Source organism: Tupaia chinensis, unplaced genomic scaffold (genome assembly GCF_000334495.1).
Source record: "Tupaia chinensis unplaced genomic scaffold, TupChi_1.0 Scaffold000070_1, whole genome shotgun sequence".
NCBI classification, from domain to species: domain Eukaryota; kingdom Metazoa; phylum Chordata; class Mammalia; order Scandentia; family Tupaiidae; genus Tupaia; species Tupaia belangeri.
The window spans coordinates 1,002,142-1,017,903 of NW_006159530.1; the positions used below are offsets into that span (position 1 = coordinate 1,002,142).

General features: G+C 46.8%; 1 protein-coding gene across 5 annotated transcripts in view; it reads left to right on the forward strand.

Annotated features, from left to right (window-relative positions):
- Nucleotides 1-15,762, forward strand: part of CUNH1orf226 (chromosome unknown C1orf226 homolog) — a 112,804-nt gene that overhangs the window by 42,498 nt on the left and 54,544 nt on the right. For 4 of the 5 annotated variants that reach the window (XM_027767489.1, XM_027767500.1, XM_027767504.1 and 1 more), the window contains one exon: nt 8,711-8,819. In XM_027767489.1, the coding sequence (XP_027623290.1) occupies nt 8,711-8,819 (109 nt within the window). Of the gene's footprint in view, nt 1-4,380; nt 4,386-8,708; nt 8,820-15,762 lie in introns of all 5 variants that reach the window. The other variant, XM_014583556.1, reaches the window with a different exon arrangement.

The following is a 15,762-nucleotide window of genomic DNA, read 5'->3' on the forward strand; positions in this document are numbered from 1 at the left end:
GTCAGCAGGGCTCCCCGGGTGACACAAGGCTCTCTCGCTCACTCTCAGTCCTGGAAGTGCTCCCTGCCCGCCTGCTCCGGCTTGGGGTGCTGAGGGCTCCTGGCATCTGACTGTCCTCTGCTCTTCCTCGAACTCTGCCCTCCTCTTCAGGAACAGCCCCCAGGTGACACCATGATCTGTTTCCTGCCAGGTCCTGGCAGTGTGCTCCTCCCCACAGTCCGCCACCGCCTGGGGCTGCGTCCTACTGTGCTCCTGCGCTCTCTGACCTGTGGAGCGTCCCTCTGCCAGCGTCCCGTGCTCCTCCAGGGCGGGCTGAAACACACTAGGCTGTACCCTCAGGAGGTCTGAAGTGGGACGGGGTGGTGGCACAGATTACACTGCGTTCCTTCAAGCAAAAGTCGTGCCAAACACCTCCACACCTGCCTTGGGTGGTGAGAAGACAGAGACAGAGACGAGAGCTGCCATCACGCAGCAGAAAAAACCATCAGGCAGGACCTTCCTTCATGGCCTTCACTTCATATCCTCCTCCCTGTCTCTTGGCTGCCTCAAGCCTCCCAGCCCACTCCTGCCCTTCACTTCTGACAACAGAAGACTCTTTACAAATGATTGGAGGGGCCAGCTGGGGGCTGGGGCTGCAGCTAGACCCCACCTGGGAAAGGCCCCACATTCACATCCGACCCTCCCCGCGGCTGGATGCAGGCGCGCCTGTGATCTGGGGCCAGCCGGGATGGGGTGCATTGCAGCATCAGGACCTTGTTGCTGGTGCCTGTCTCTTTGTCTCTTTGTCTCTCTCTCTCCCTGGTTCTCTATCTGTCTCTTTCAAAGGTAAATATGTATTGGTCTGGCTCTCGCCAAATTGAAAAATGCAATTGATTGCTTATTCCCTACTTCAGGAACACAGGAGATCTTTGTAACAATTTAGACAGCTGGCCAGGTTCTTTCTTAAGGAAATCTTAAAAACCAGCTCTTATGCTCATATATATATATATTTTTTTTTTGAGAGGTTTTTGCTATAGGGATGTGTGCTCGCTAGAAAGAGAGAGAGACAGAGAGACAGAAAGTGAGAAGTCACCCCCCAGAGGGGACGGGGATGCTGCAATTCCTTCTCCTCCATTCTCCTCTTAAGATCTTGGGCAGGCACGCACATGCGCCCAGTGTGAGTTTAAGCTGCTGGGTCCAGGTCTCAAACCATGGACTACTTCATGGGAGTCCAGCAATTTAGCCATTATGCATCTGCTGGTTCCCCTATGCTCACATTTTTATGCCTGCAGCTAAGGAGTTCAGCTGGACTTCCAGATCATTCTGTGGTGATGCAGGGGTGTGAAATGCCCAGGCATGTGTGATGGTTAATTCGGGGGTGTCAACTGGATTAAAGGATACCTAGACCTGTAAAGCATTGTTCTGGCATGTCTGTGGGGTGTTTCCAGAGGAGTTCACATGTGAGTCTGAGTGGACTAGGTGGAGAAGATCCACCTTCAGTGTGGGTAGGAACCACCTAGTCAGCCAGGGTGGGGAGTGGCAGGAGGTGGGTAAAAATGCAGGAGGTAGACGGGTCTCTTCTGGAGAGCACGGCAGAGTCCTGCTGATTTGGACATCAGAACTCAAGACTTGGGGCCAGCAGGTGGTGTGGTTAAGGGCGCTGGACTCCCACATGACCGACTACAGTTTGAGTCCTGGACCTGGAGGCTTGCTTTCTCACTTTCCCTCTCTCTCTGTCTCTCTCTGGTGAGCACATGTGCTCTATAGCAAATTTGTAAAGATAGTAATAGTAGTAAGTAAAATCAAATAAATAAATAACGGGGAAAAAAAAAAACAAAACTGAAGGCTTGCCTGCCTTTGAACTCCAGCTCTTGTACCACGGGCTCTCTGGGTTCTCAGGCTTGTGTCCTCCAGCTAAGAGTTACATTGTCGGCTTCTCCGCCTCTGAGCCCGACTGAAGCAGGCTACTGGCACCTCTTCCAGCTTGCAGGCCCTGTCGGGACTTCTCAGCTAAGGTCCAGTCTGGCTCAGGAGCCGACTCCCCCAATAAATCCTCTTTCGGATATCTCTGCATATCCCGTTGGTCCTGTCTCCCCGAGATCAGCTGCTATCGCCCCCCACTCCTTTGTGTCTGTGGACATGAGGAGACCGTTTCAGTGAGGGCCTGCGGGCACCGTTTCGTGAGTTCATTACCATCCATCTACGCCACATGGCAGCCCTGAGAGGGCGACACCTGGGGAAGGCAGTCAGTGCACCAGGCGTGGCTCAGATGAAGAAGGTGGAAACAGAAGTAACTGCTTATGAAAGAAAACCAGCTGGAGTGGGCCCTGTTGATACAGTGGGAAGAAAGAGCTAGTCAGGTCAGAGCCGTACCAAGAGAGAAAAGTGCTCCAAATGAAACTCGGTGCTACCTAAGATGGGACTAGCAGTGAAGAAGAGGCGTGGGGAAAGGAGGAGTGATGACCTGGAATGGGAGACTGAAACCGTTCATGCCACAGAGCTGGGTGGGCAGAGGGAAAATCATGTCTGGGCAGTGTACAGGGGCAGGGGCGAGGAGGTTCCTTCCTATGGATTCTGGTGTCGATCTATGAAAGCATTGGGGCCTTCCTCCCTCTGGCCTGATACCCCTCTAGTATTTGCTGCAGGCCTTCTAAAGCATTAAGGTGAGACACAACATTGGCATGGGCGAGGATGCTTTGGGGGTCATTGTTCCCAAGGGCAGGAGGCAAGCTGGATTTTCTCGAAACTGCCTTCGAAGTCACCCCTCACTTCGATGGCCTCCAGCAGCAGGTCGGTTCTTGTTTTCTGTTTCCGCGTCCTTCACATCATGCTCCTTACTCTCCCAGGGTCTTTCTGAAGAAGACCACTGACTTTGTGTTACTCATCTCCACCAAAGATAAACCACAGGATAGTCTGTTTGTTTGTTTGTTTGTTTGTTTATTTATTTATTTTTCAGTTGGATTTCATTTCCTTCGGCCCTGTACAGTGTCTTTTTGAGTTAGGAATGCCCAAGCCTCCCAGAGCCTTGAGAGAAATCTCAGTGCGACATTCAACCTGGACCTTCCCTCCCCGTTCCCTACAGAGAAAGAGTGATATTGGGAACACAACGATTATTTCTCTTTGCTCTTCCATTTGACATGTCTAGCTTTGTTTCCCCAGTTTTAAAGTATTTGCCTATTACCGGTAATAGACTGGCTTTCAGAATACTCACCCATCTATTGTCTCATCTGAACCTCATGACTACCCTGGAAGATGTTTTAATTATTTTCACTTGCAGGATTAAGAAAGAAAGCTGAGAGGAGGAAGCCTTCACACATACACATAAACACAAAGGGTCTTCAGCAACATAACAATATAATATATATTCTATATATATATTATACAAAACTATGCATGGGGGGCCAGCAGGCTAAGGTACTGGACACCCACATGGCTGATGTGGTTTGAGTCTCAGACCTGGCAGCTTGAAAGTCATGTGTGCCAAAACCCTGGGAGGAGAGTGGAGGAGAAGGGATTGAAGCGTGGCCATCCCCCGGGTAGAAAGGGGGCTGTGAGTGATTTCTCACTTTCCCTCTCACATTCTGTCTCTCTCCTCTTGGGCAAATGCATGTGCCCTATGGCAAAAACCTTAGGGGGAAAAAAAAGCTATGCATGAATTTCAAAATTTTGTGTACCAAAATAAACTCATATTAAAAAAAAACCTTATTTCTCTCTTCCATGAGAGTGAGAGACAGAGAAAGATAAGCACTTTCAACAGGATGTTATGCCACAGTCCCCGTCCCCCACCCCACCCTCAGCCTTCCCAGTCAGCCAGGGTCATAGGTGCAGGTGCCCATAGTCTGTGTACAGGTCGACTAGGGAACTGAACCTGTGATCTTCCATATGAGTCTGCATTGCTCGAGCAGCATGTTACAGCCATACTGCTGACCCAGCCCCAAGTAAACACATACGTTAATTCCATTTTTCTACAAACATTTGGGAGCCCCCCTCATATATACACAAGTGCATGTTTGCAGGCACATACATACATACATGTGTATATAAATAAAGAGATTATTGTAAGGATTTGGCTCGAGTGATTATGGAGGCTGAGAAGTTCCAAGATCTGTAAGCAAGAAGCCAGAGACCCAGGAAGGATGATATGTGGTTCCTGCCTTGTGTCTGAAGGCCTGAGAACCAAGAGAGCTCCTGGTGTAAGTTCCAGTCTGAGAGCTGGCTGGCGTGAGACCTAAGAAGAGCTGATGGTTCAGTTCAAGGCCGAGAGCCAGAAAAGACCAATGTTTCAGCTCAAACATTCAGACATTCAGGCAGAAGTTCCCTCACTTGGTCTTTTTCTATTCAGGTCTGTAACTCCTTGGATGGGGTTCACCCACATCAGGGAGGGCAATCCACTCTACTCAGTCTACAAATTCAACCTTAATCACATTGAGAAACATTCTCAAAGACATACCCAGAATAACGTTTGACCAAATACATGGGCACCCTGTGGCCAGGCAAGATGCTATATAAATTAGTCATCACAGTAGCCCTGTCATTTTAGAGCTCATTATTTCAAAGAGAGGAATGATGATAGAGTAAGGTGTGGTCTCATGATCAGAGACTTAAAGGCAAGTAAGGGCTGAGAACTTGAAAACAAAAGTCTCCGTTTCACAGGCGAAGCAGAAGATCATGATATGGCCAGAGTGGGAAGCTAGAAAGCACAGACCTGGGCTGAAGTCCAGATCTGTTTCACCCCCGGGCCAGTATTCCCAGTCATTTCCTCCACTGCAGTCTTGCTGGTAGACTTCCAATCAACACAAGAGAGAATTTCCAAGTAATTAGAACCTTCCCAGAAGGGAATAGATACCCTTGCAGGGAGTGAATTGTCTATCTTTGACAAATCCTGACCAACAGTGATACTGAGGGGGAATCTGAGGTCCTCAAAGTTCCCTTTTTATTCTAAAAAATTTTTTCTTTAACTTATGTCCTAATAAAACAAGTTTACCTATAGGTTAGTGGGAAAGGGGGTATTGGTCGTACGTCTTTTGTTTCTTTGTCACCTTGTCAACTTGAGTTCCAGTATGATGGTAAACTCCAAATCCAGTTTCTCTAAGATATTGTTTATATTTAAGTCATTTTGGGCGAGTGTATGGCCATAAGATTCTGTATAAATATGTATTTCTAGGGACCAGCAGATGGCATAATGGTTATGTTATTGGACTCCCACATAGTCGACTGTGATTCGAGTCCTGGACCAAGGGGCTTACAACTCACACCAGGCACGTGTGCTGAGAGGAGAATGGAGGAGAAGGGATTGCGGCATGGCCTTCCCCCTGGGGGTGATTTCTCTCTTTCTGTCTCTCTTTGTCCCTCTGGTAGGTGCATGCACCCTATAGCAAAAATCTACCTAAAAAATGTATTTCTGTGACTTGAAAGCATAATAGTACCATTAGAAATTAAAAATTATAATTTTCTACCTATTTTGAAATAAAAAGTATATACATAAAATAAATACTCTGAAAGAAATTTTAAGATATTCAAAGGGGGAAACTAAACCTTAGTGATCATTGTTCACATTACGTAAACTAATTTGGAATTCTACCCTTGATAATTATAGTACAAGATGAGAAAATTGACAGATATACTTTTTGGACGCAGGATCACTGGGTTTAGAGATAAATATGATGAAGGAAGAAAGGAAAATGTTCCTATTCTCTTGAGCGTTCACATTCCTCTCCCTTCACTCAGTTTCTACCACCCCCACAGTGACAGTTCTTGAGAAAACTAAGTAATGGAGAAATAAGGTTCTTGGAATATATTTCTTGATTTGGAAGTTCGAACCTGAAGCCTCAGTTTGTTGATTTATTAATTTGTTGTTGAATGAAGTCACATGGAAAAACTTACTGCTTCTGGGTTATGATGGTGGACTTCCCGTGCTCTAACTAGCTGACTTTTTGGTTAGCTAGAAGTTATTTGCTTTGAATAACAGCACATTAAATTTTTGAACTCAGAGCAGAGCTGTCTCCAGAGATTTCCAGTCCAAAGAGATTGGGGGCCAACTGGTGGCTCGGTGCTAATGCAACTGGATTCACATGGGAAGAGTCCTGGGGTGTCATCCTGGGACTTCCCAGGGTACACTTCGTGCCACATGTGTCCATGATCAAGACCCACAGAGACAGGGGGCAGTGTGAAGACCCTGTGAGGGCTATGCGGCTGTCTCCCCAGCCCCATCTGAAGAACTATATTAACAAAATTAAAACAACAACCAGGAGAGCAGCTGCATCCATGCACAGCTTGTCATGAGTTTTCTGAAAAGGTGCCTTGTCTACTGAAGTTAAGCTAACCTTCCTTTGCTGCTGTCCCTGTGTGCCTTCCACGTCTCGGAGTCTTGTTGGCATGCCAGTTCGTGTTCGGATCTGCTGTATCAGTTTTAAATCCAGTTTCTGTCCTTAGGGTATTACATAATAAATTAAAAGCAAGAAAATCAAAGGAGTTTTATGTGGGATGCATCTGAACTAACTGGACCTAACTTCTTGAGGGGAAAATGAAGAAGCAGGCAGACCACATCATAGGTGCTTACCCATTGCAGGAACGCCTTCCTCCTACGCAGCCACTGGGAACTGCCCATGTGCCGGTCATTGTGCTGGTGCTGGGGATACCAAGCTGTGGTCTTTACTCATTCAAGGAGCTTCTGCCATGGCAAGGTCGGACCAGGGGGACTTCAGCAGTTCAGACTGCCGAGGGAAGGGAAGGTGTCTCTGCACCAGGTCTTGAAGGATGCCAAGGTGTTCACAGCTGTTGCCAAGGCAGGAAGGTGTTTGCGGCTAGTTCTGCAGATATGTATGTATGTAGGTCAGGTCTCTGGAGAGAGGTGGCAGCAGAAAGAAAGATACTCCATGCAGAGTTTGGACTTTATCCTGAAGGCAGGAGGAGGTCTTTGGATAGTTTTAAAACGCAAATGGTGAGATATAATTTGTGTTTTTAAAAACACCACCTTGGGCCAGCAAGTGGGTACAGCATGCTCTGTGCCATGGACCCCTGTGGGAAGGCCCCAGGGCCATGATCTCCCTTGGTCACATACTTGCCCATAATCCAGGCTGCCTGAGCCTTGGGGTGGGTTACATTATTGAGACCTTGTTTGCCGTTCCTATCTCTCTTTCTCATGGAAGAAATAAATAAACTTTAAAAATACTGGGGCCAGCAGGTAGTGTGGTGGTTCAAGTGACTGATCCCACTTGGCCAACTGTGTGATTTGAGCCTTGGACCTGGCAGCTTGAGAAACATGCTGGGCATGTGTGCATGTGTGCCCCAAATCCCAGGAGGAGCATGGAGAAGGAATTGCAGTATGGCTATCCCCGGGGATGATTTCTCACTTTCCGTCTCTTGGTCTCTCCCTTTATCTCTGTGAACACTCACCCTGTGGCAAAAACCTAAAAAAAAAACCCAAAACTTTGCTAGCAATGTGAGAATGAGTAGGCAATAGAGAAGCGAGGAAGCACAGACTACACCATTTAGATGATATTGCCAAAGCCCAGTTTGAAAAAAATCAGAGCTTGGAACCAGCAATTAGCGTAATGGCTATGTCGCTGGACTCCCCCGTAGTCGACCGCGGTTCAAGTCCTGGACCCAGTGGCTTAAACTCATGCTGGGCGCATGTGCGTGCGTGCCCAAGATCTGAGAGGAGAATGGAGGAGAAGGGATTGTGGTGTGGCCATCCCCCCTAGGGGGTGATTTCTCACTTTCTGTCTCTCTGTCTCTCTCTGTCTGTCTGGTGAATGCATGCACCCTATAGCAAAAACCTCTCCAAAAAAAGAAAAAATGCAGTACCGAGAGCTGAAGAGAAAAAGGCCTACCAGAGATAGTGAGAGGTGAGCTGCAAGGAACTTGGTCGTGAGTGGCAGATATTGGGGGACAGTGGAGGCAGGAGAGGATATCACCCCGATTTCTGAGTTAAGTGGATATTAAACCCACTCCTCAAGATCAGTTTGGAAGAACGAAGACCATATTTGCCCAGAGAACCATGGGGAAGGTGATGAACCCAACTGCTAGAATGACGGATTTAGGAAGCTCAAACTGCATTCAGGGAAGGATTTCAGGAGGGCTGCTGGAGTGGGTCTAGAGCTCAAGTAGGAGATGCCGAGGTACAAATGCTGCAGGCTGGACCACCAGTTTTCCTTCTTTTCTTTTTTTCTTTTTTTGCTATAGGGCATGTATACTCGCTACAGAGATGGGGACACAGAGAGATAAAGTGAGAAATCACCCTCCCCCGGGGGGGATGGCCATGCTGCACTCCCTTTTCCTCCATCCTTCTCTCAGGATTTCGGGCCTGCACACGTGCATACCCTGCCTATTTTTCAAGCCACCGGGTCCAGGACTTGAACTGTGCAGTTGATCATGTAGGATCCAGCCACCTTAACCTCCATGCCCTCTGCTGGCCCCCATTTATTTTTTTCTAACACACAAGTTACAGTGGTAGGTTTGCCACCTTAGAAGATGGCTTATAAGAGTGAGGTTCCATGGCTGATCCCCTACCTGCTTTTCCAAATCTGGAAGTCACTGATGGGAGTGTGTATTTGCAGGGCTTGGTGGCAGTGCCTTCTACATTGTGGCTTTTTGACCTCCTAGGAAGAATCTCTGTAATAATTTGCCTTTGAGGAGCTCCGATTCCGAGTGTCCCTAAGTAGCAGTTTTCTGGTTGGACATCTGCTCCTGATGCCATTTTCAGTGCATCTTTCTGTTTCTCTTCCTCTAGAATCTTCTATGTCTCTCATGATTCCCAAGACTTGAAGATCTTCAGCTATATCGCTCGAGATGGTGCCAGCAATATCTTCCGGTGTAACGTCTTTAAATCAAAGAAGAAGGTAAAGGGGCCATTGCTGTCACCTGTTATGTTCCTCTGGTGGGTCCCCCCATTATTGGCCTGTCTCCCTGATGAAGATTTGGAAATGACTCTTTTATGGGGGTCTATCTCAATAGTCCGTCATTGTTTCCGTATGAGGACGGTCTCTTTTAGTTTGCTCTGAACCTTATACTTAGTTGTGTGGACAGTGGTGGAGAGGATCCAGCCATTGGATCCGTGTTCTGGAGTGGGAGCAGATGGGCAGCACCGTGGACGGTCCTCAGCTCTGCTGAGCGTGTGGTAGCATTGCCATTTATGAAGTGGCCCTTTGTCAGGACTCTGTGCCTGTCAGTGGACTGCAATCATGACACGTGTGGCCTGGTGTAGACATAGTGGTGATACTGGTTGTCCTGGGTGATTATTTTGTCACAGCAACCTTGATAATTGAGTAAATGGAACTTTTATGTTCTTATAGAGGCGTTCTGTCTATCATTGCCCCACAGCCTAACACACAGACCTGGGCTTTCAGAAACTCGAGGGTTAGGGGCCTTAGGTTCTAGCCCCACCTCTGCACTGGAACCCCGAGTGGTATTTTGCAGGTCACTACCCCTCTGTGGGCCTCCACTTCCTTGTCAACAAGGCGAGGAGGAGAGTCAGAATGAGCATTTCCTAGCCAGCTGCGGGTACACAGCATGCACCTGATGCTAAGGCCACATGGGAAGGTGCTGGGTCTGCGTCCCATGGTCTCCCGGAACATGCCTGACCCAGGCACATTCCCGTGACCCAGGCCGACTGGGGTTGGGGGGGCCGCCACATGATGTTCCTGTTGGGGGAATGGCCCTCTTACAAGAAATAAATGAACGTTAAGGAAGGCCAGCATTTCCTAAAATGTATTCTGTAAAACATTTATCATCCAAAATGTTCCATGGTAAAACTACCCTATTTAAGTTGCCAAGAAGTACTGAAGTGGAAGACACCTCTTTAACGTTGTTTTACCCAGCGTTTCTCAAGCTGATTTGGTCACAGAACCATATTTTTCCATTATAACATGCACCAGTATCCTGAGAGAAGAGATTCTTTTTTCAATATCTTCTGCAGAAGAGATTTTGGAAAACACTCTACTTCTGCTGCTGACAGCCTTCTCGGGCTGCTCCAGAGGCTCTTAGGTGGACTTGCAAGACTGCACTATGTTCTCCTCCTTCAGTGTCTCGCCTCAAGGCAGGCTTTTCTTTTCTTTTTCTTTCTTTTTTTTTTTTTTTGACAGGTTTTTGCTATAGGGCGTGTGCGCTCACCAGACAGACAGAGACAGAGAGACAGAAAGCGAGAAATCATGCCCCAGGGGGGATGGCCACGCCACAATCCCTTCTCCTCCTTTCTCCTCTCGGGATCTTGGGCAGCACACGCGCCTGGTGTGAGTTTTAAGCCATCGGGTCCGGGACGCGAACCGCAGTCGACTACATGGTAGTCCAGCGATGTAGCCATTACGCTAACTGCTGGTCCCTTTCTTTTTCTTTTTTTTTTTTTAGAGAGAGAGATTTTTGTTATAGGGTGTGTGCCCTCACTGGAGAGATAAAGAGACAGAAAGTGAGAAATCACCCCACAGGAGGGATGGCCATACACAGCTCTTCTTTCTCCATTCTCCTCTTGAGATCTTTGGCACGCATGCACACATACCTGGCATGAGTTTTAAGCCATTGGATCTGGTACTCGAACTGTGGTTGATTGACTACGTGAGAGTCCAGCGACATAACCATTAACTGACCTTTTAAGAAGTAGCTTCTTTGCAAGCTAACTCCTGCATTTCCCTTCTTTTGGTCATTGAGTTTATTAGGCAAATTTCATATTCTTTTTTCATGTGGTTTGCAAACTGAGTTTCCTAAATTTTATTTTCTCTCTGTACACTATTAATATACAATGTTTTGTTTGCTTGCTTGTTTGTTTTGGGATGGGAGAAGACTTTTGGTCTTTGTTATCTCTCAATTATATTTTTTGGCAGCAAGCTGCCTGTTTCTTTGGTCATCCTGGGTGACCGAATTTCAAGTATGTCTCATATGTTTTATATTAAGTCATATAATACCAAACTTATCTTCAGTTTCTGATAAAATTTTGTCTAGTTATTTTTGTAATTAGAGGTATGATTACCCTTAAAAACATTTAAAAAAATAGTTAGTTTTTTCTATAAAAAGATATTTTTCATGAAACTTATTTTACATGTCTTATTGGATAGCTTAGGCTTATTCAGTTTTGGAATTACTAGAAAAGGCAATGTTTTTATCCTTCCATAAGCTTGTCTTCTAACTGAGAAACTACAGAACATTATTTCTTATATAGCTCTGTAAAAACATCCTATCTTCCAAGTCACCTCCTGCATGAACCCTTAGACCCTGAGTTGAAACTACATCTACTCATTTCCTCATTTCATTTTCTCCACTGATAGATAGTTCATTAGTATAGTCTACATATTCTATGGTTTGGATAATGGTTTTTCCTCCAGAGATTCATGTGTTGGAATTTGGTCCCCAATGTAATGACATTGGGAAGGGCTGAAACCTTTTAGAGGCGAGGCCTAGTGGATGGTATTTGGATCATGGGGGCACCACCTTCATGAATGGATTAATGCTGTATCTTGAGAGATGGAGTAAGATCTTGCTTTTGTGAGACGGGCTTAGTTCCAATCAGAATGGGTTGTTACAAAGAGCTGCCTACAGGTATCGCTCTCTCTCCACATGCATCCTCTAAGCTTTCTACTTTTCTTTGTTATATTATAAGGTAAGAGAGGCTGGTCAGATGCCAGATCCAAACTTGTCCATTTTCCAGCCCTATAATCTTGAGCCAAATAAGCCTCTATTCGTTGTAAATCACTTAGCTTCAGGCATTTCTGTTTCACAACACAATAATGGACCCAGACAGAGACAGAGAGACAGAAAGCGAGAAATCATGCCCCAGGGGGGATGGCCACGCCACAATCCCTTCTCCTCCTTTCTCCTCTCGGGATCTTGGGCAGCACACGCGCCTGGTGTGAGTTTTAAGCCATCGGGTCCGGGACGCGAACCGCAGTCGACTACATGGTAGTCCAGCGATGTAGCCATTACGCTAACTGCTGGTCCCTTTCTTTTTCTTTTTTTTTTTTTAATTTAGGTTTTTGTCATAGGGTGTGTGGACTCACAGAAGAGAGACAGAAAGTGAGAAATCACCCCCCAGGAGGATGAGGGAATGGACACATTGCAATCCCTTCTCCTCCGGTCTCCTCTTGGAATTTTGGGCACGCACAAGTATCTGATGTGATTTTCAAGCCACCGGATCTGGGGCTTGAACCAAAGTCAGCCATGTGGAAATCCAGTGCCTGAACCACTATGCTGCTGCCCCCAACCTTACAGCATCTTTAAGAGGTGTGTGGGTGTCTTGTCAAGTGGGAGTAATGAGACTAATACATGACAGAGTCAAGATTTACCAATGCACGCATTCCATTCCCCACCACGGAAAAGAATTACGCTTTGCTAACCTAGCATTTTCCTCTAAGAAGATTTCATGCCTTTGCTCACCCTGTTCCCAATCTTTTTAAATGCAAATAATAGAATTGGATGGAAAGTGCTAGAACTGAAAAGATGGGAAGAAAAAAAAAAGGGATAAGTTGCCAGATTTCACTTCTAGATAATAGTACTGAAAGAAGAAAAACATGCAGGAGGCTAAATCGAGCTACATATTCAGGGGTAGAAAAAGGAGTGAGAGGGAGAGAAGGAAAAGCCGTAGGAGCTGGAGATAGAGTTTAGGGTTTGGGAGGGCGAAAGGCTCTTTCGTAACTTTGAGATGAAGGGGGTCTGTAGGGGAGAGAAAGGAAGTGGAGGGGGGTCTGTTGTGGGGAGAGAAAAGGAAATACAACATGTTCTGAGAGTTACAAAGTAGATCTTCTGCAAGGTTCTTTGACAGATGCAACTGCAAACTGGAATTCCCTTTTAATTCCTTGAGTGCTTGGCTGTGCCTCCCACTTTAGTTTTGTGTGCACCTTGGAATTGATTAGAGTTCCAAATAACACGTTTTCATTCACCAAGTGCTTAAATGGGTCAATGTATTTTGTCCTTGAAATGCGAATGCAAAGAAGGTAAGTCAGGGTTACCTCAGATTTTACAGATGAGTAAATTGAGGCTCAGGGAGATTAAATTGTTTGCCCGAGTTCCCTTGGATAGGTACTGACTAGAGCCAGAGATGAACAGAGCCAAAGAATTTTGAGCAAGGCACTCAGGTAAGGGGGGCCGCTACGTTATTCTGCCTTGCCATCAGATCCAGCATAGCAAAACCAACACAGTGGGGCGTCTAGTCCTTCTGCCAAAACCGGAGTCTAAGAACAATGCCCTCTTGCAGCTTTGATCTTGAAGCGAAGCACAGAATGGAGTTCTTATTACTCAGTGAAAAGGACCAGTCGTCTGGTTCCCTATCGTATCCATGTTTTTCTGTGTCTCGTAGCTCCCTGCGCTAACTCGACTCCCGAGCTCCTCTGTTTTCTATATCCCTTTCACCCTCACCTACCAAGACTGTAGCTCTTCTTGCAGTTAGTTCTCAGGCCCTTTGCTGGCCTGTAGCCATGCAGCTGAGGTAATTGTTTCCAGACAACCCGGGCTGCGAGCCCCGTTGCTGCAGAACGATAGGTGGGAGGCCAGTTTCCAAGCCAGGAAAGAGAAGTGAATTGTTCAGCAAAGGAAGCAGCACTGGGGAGGGATGGGGGACCCGTCTGCGAGGTTTGCACGCCATCCTGGGTAGCCTCCAACTATGGTAGTTTGCTTTGTTATAAAGCAGACTTCTGGTTTCAAGAGATTATAGTGAGCTTGGGAAGGAGTTTTCATTGGCAAATCATAGGAATACTTTGGAGGGGAGGTGGAAAGCACCAGAAACCCAGAGGAAATGTATCTTGCAGGGTTGTTTCTGGGTCATAGAAGGTCAGTAGGGAGATCTCTTGACTGGAAGCCAGCAGACCTGGGTGCTCTCCAGCGCCCACGTGTGGATCACATTGCAGAGGTACCTTGCAGGAGCTCCCTGCTATACCAGGGCTGTGGTTGTTGTGTTTCACATCGCAGCCTGTCCCTGGCAGGTCAAGCAGGCCTCTATTGCAGGCGTCCTGACCCTGCAGTTCACATGGGGAGGAGAAGTTGTCTCCTCTGTCGGTTGAGAACATGGTCCGATGTCTCAGCTTCCCTGACAGCGGGCCTTCCTGTACCTTGCTCCTAGAAGTTATACCATACTCATGGATCTTCCTCTAGTCACTCGCATGTACAGCCATCCTAGGGATTTTAACCTTGAGCTGATTTTTCTCAATCGAGCTTTCTCTAGAAGCCAGATGGCAAAATATTGCAGGGGTATCACATGCTAACCGTTACCATCCTCCTACTCTAGATAGTCTAAGCCTTAGCCTTATTTAAGTCAAATAATAATCTCTAACCAGTTTAATCACTTCCTGTGTGCCTGAGATTGTTCTAAGTGCTGTATATGCACATTCTTATTTCGTTCCCAGAGCAGTTCTATAAGGTAGGTACTATTTTGCTCTTCATTTTAGAGATGGGCGAAAGGACCTTTAAGATATGTAGCTTATTGAAGGACTCCTGATCAGCAGGGGAGTCAGAACCATACCCAGAGAGTCTGACTCTGGAGCCCATACTCTTTTTTTATTGGGAGAGAGGCAGGGGGAGAGGTTTTTGCTATAGGGTGCATTCACTCACCAGAAAGACAGAGACAGAGAGACAAGTGAGAAATCACCCCCAGGGGGGATGGCCATGCTGCAATCCCTTTTGCTCCATTCTCCTCTTGGGCTCTTGGGCACACATGCACATGTGCACGGCATGAGTTTAAGCCACCGGGTCTGGGATTCGAACCTTAGTCGATTACATGGGAGTCCAGTGATATAGCCATTATGCCAACTGCTGGTCCCGGAGCCCATCCTCTTAACCATTCCATTATTCTGTTGTCCTTGGCACCTTAGGAAGTTAAACAACTCCATGTCCAATTGGCACCTGGGTTCTCCTATAGATGTTACTAGGATGTGAAGAGCTTCTTCACCACTCTGGCCCAAATCACTTTGACAGAGATTTTTCTCTTTCTTCATAGTCTTCTTGAATGGTTGATATTGATTCCATTTTATTTCCTTAAATAGTATTTTAAAGTTTCTTTCTTTCATGAGGAGTAAGAGACAGAGAAAGACAAGCACTCTCAATGAGGTCTCAGGTCGTGATCCTCTTCTGGCCTTGCCAGACAGGCAGGGTCAAGGGCACACACATCCGGTGTGTCCAGGTTGACCAGGAAACCAAACCTGTCATCTTCCACACAGATCCAGCTTTGCTTGAGCAGTGTGCTGAGGCTGGACCACTGAGCGGGCCCAACTCCATTTTATAGTTTATAGAGAGTGAAAGGGCCCAGGAAGTCAATTACCCTTGGTCACAGAGTCAGTGTTGCTACTGAGATTCCAGCCAGACTTCCTGCTTCCCAGGCCAGGACTTTGACCACGAAACTCTGTATCATGAAACTCATGGAAAAGACACACATGCTTCTCTGGAGCAGCCATCAGATAAGATGAAAGGCATCTCTGGAATGCTGTTGTTGTGTGTGAAGTGAACAGATCTCCAAGGAAAGAACAAATTCCTGGTGACTGGGAAGGATTTCGAGGATTGTGGAGGAGGGACCCCATGCTCTCCAGTCTAGTGCTAGGGAGGAGGGGTGGAGTGGGTCCAAAGGGACACTTCTTAATGACACAGGCATTCCTTATTTCCCCTCCTTGGGGATATAATGATAGTATTCATTTGCAAGGCCTTTTGACTCTCCAGTAGCCTCTTGCATGGTCTCTTGACCTCTTCTGTGGAGTGGATGTCACCTGCCTGTCATTTTCTGCCAGCCCCAGGAGGATATGGCTGTCTGCCCTGATTAAGAGTGACCGTACTTATTAGCGCGTCAGTGCGTGAAGTGTCGCTGATTAACAAGAGCAG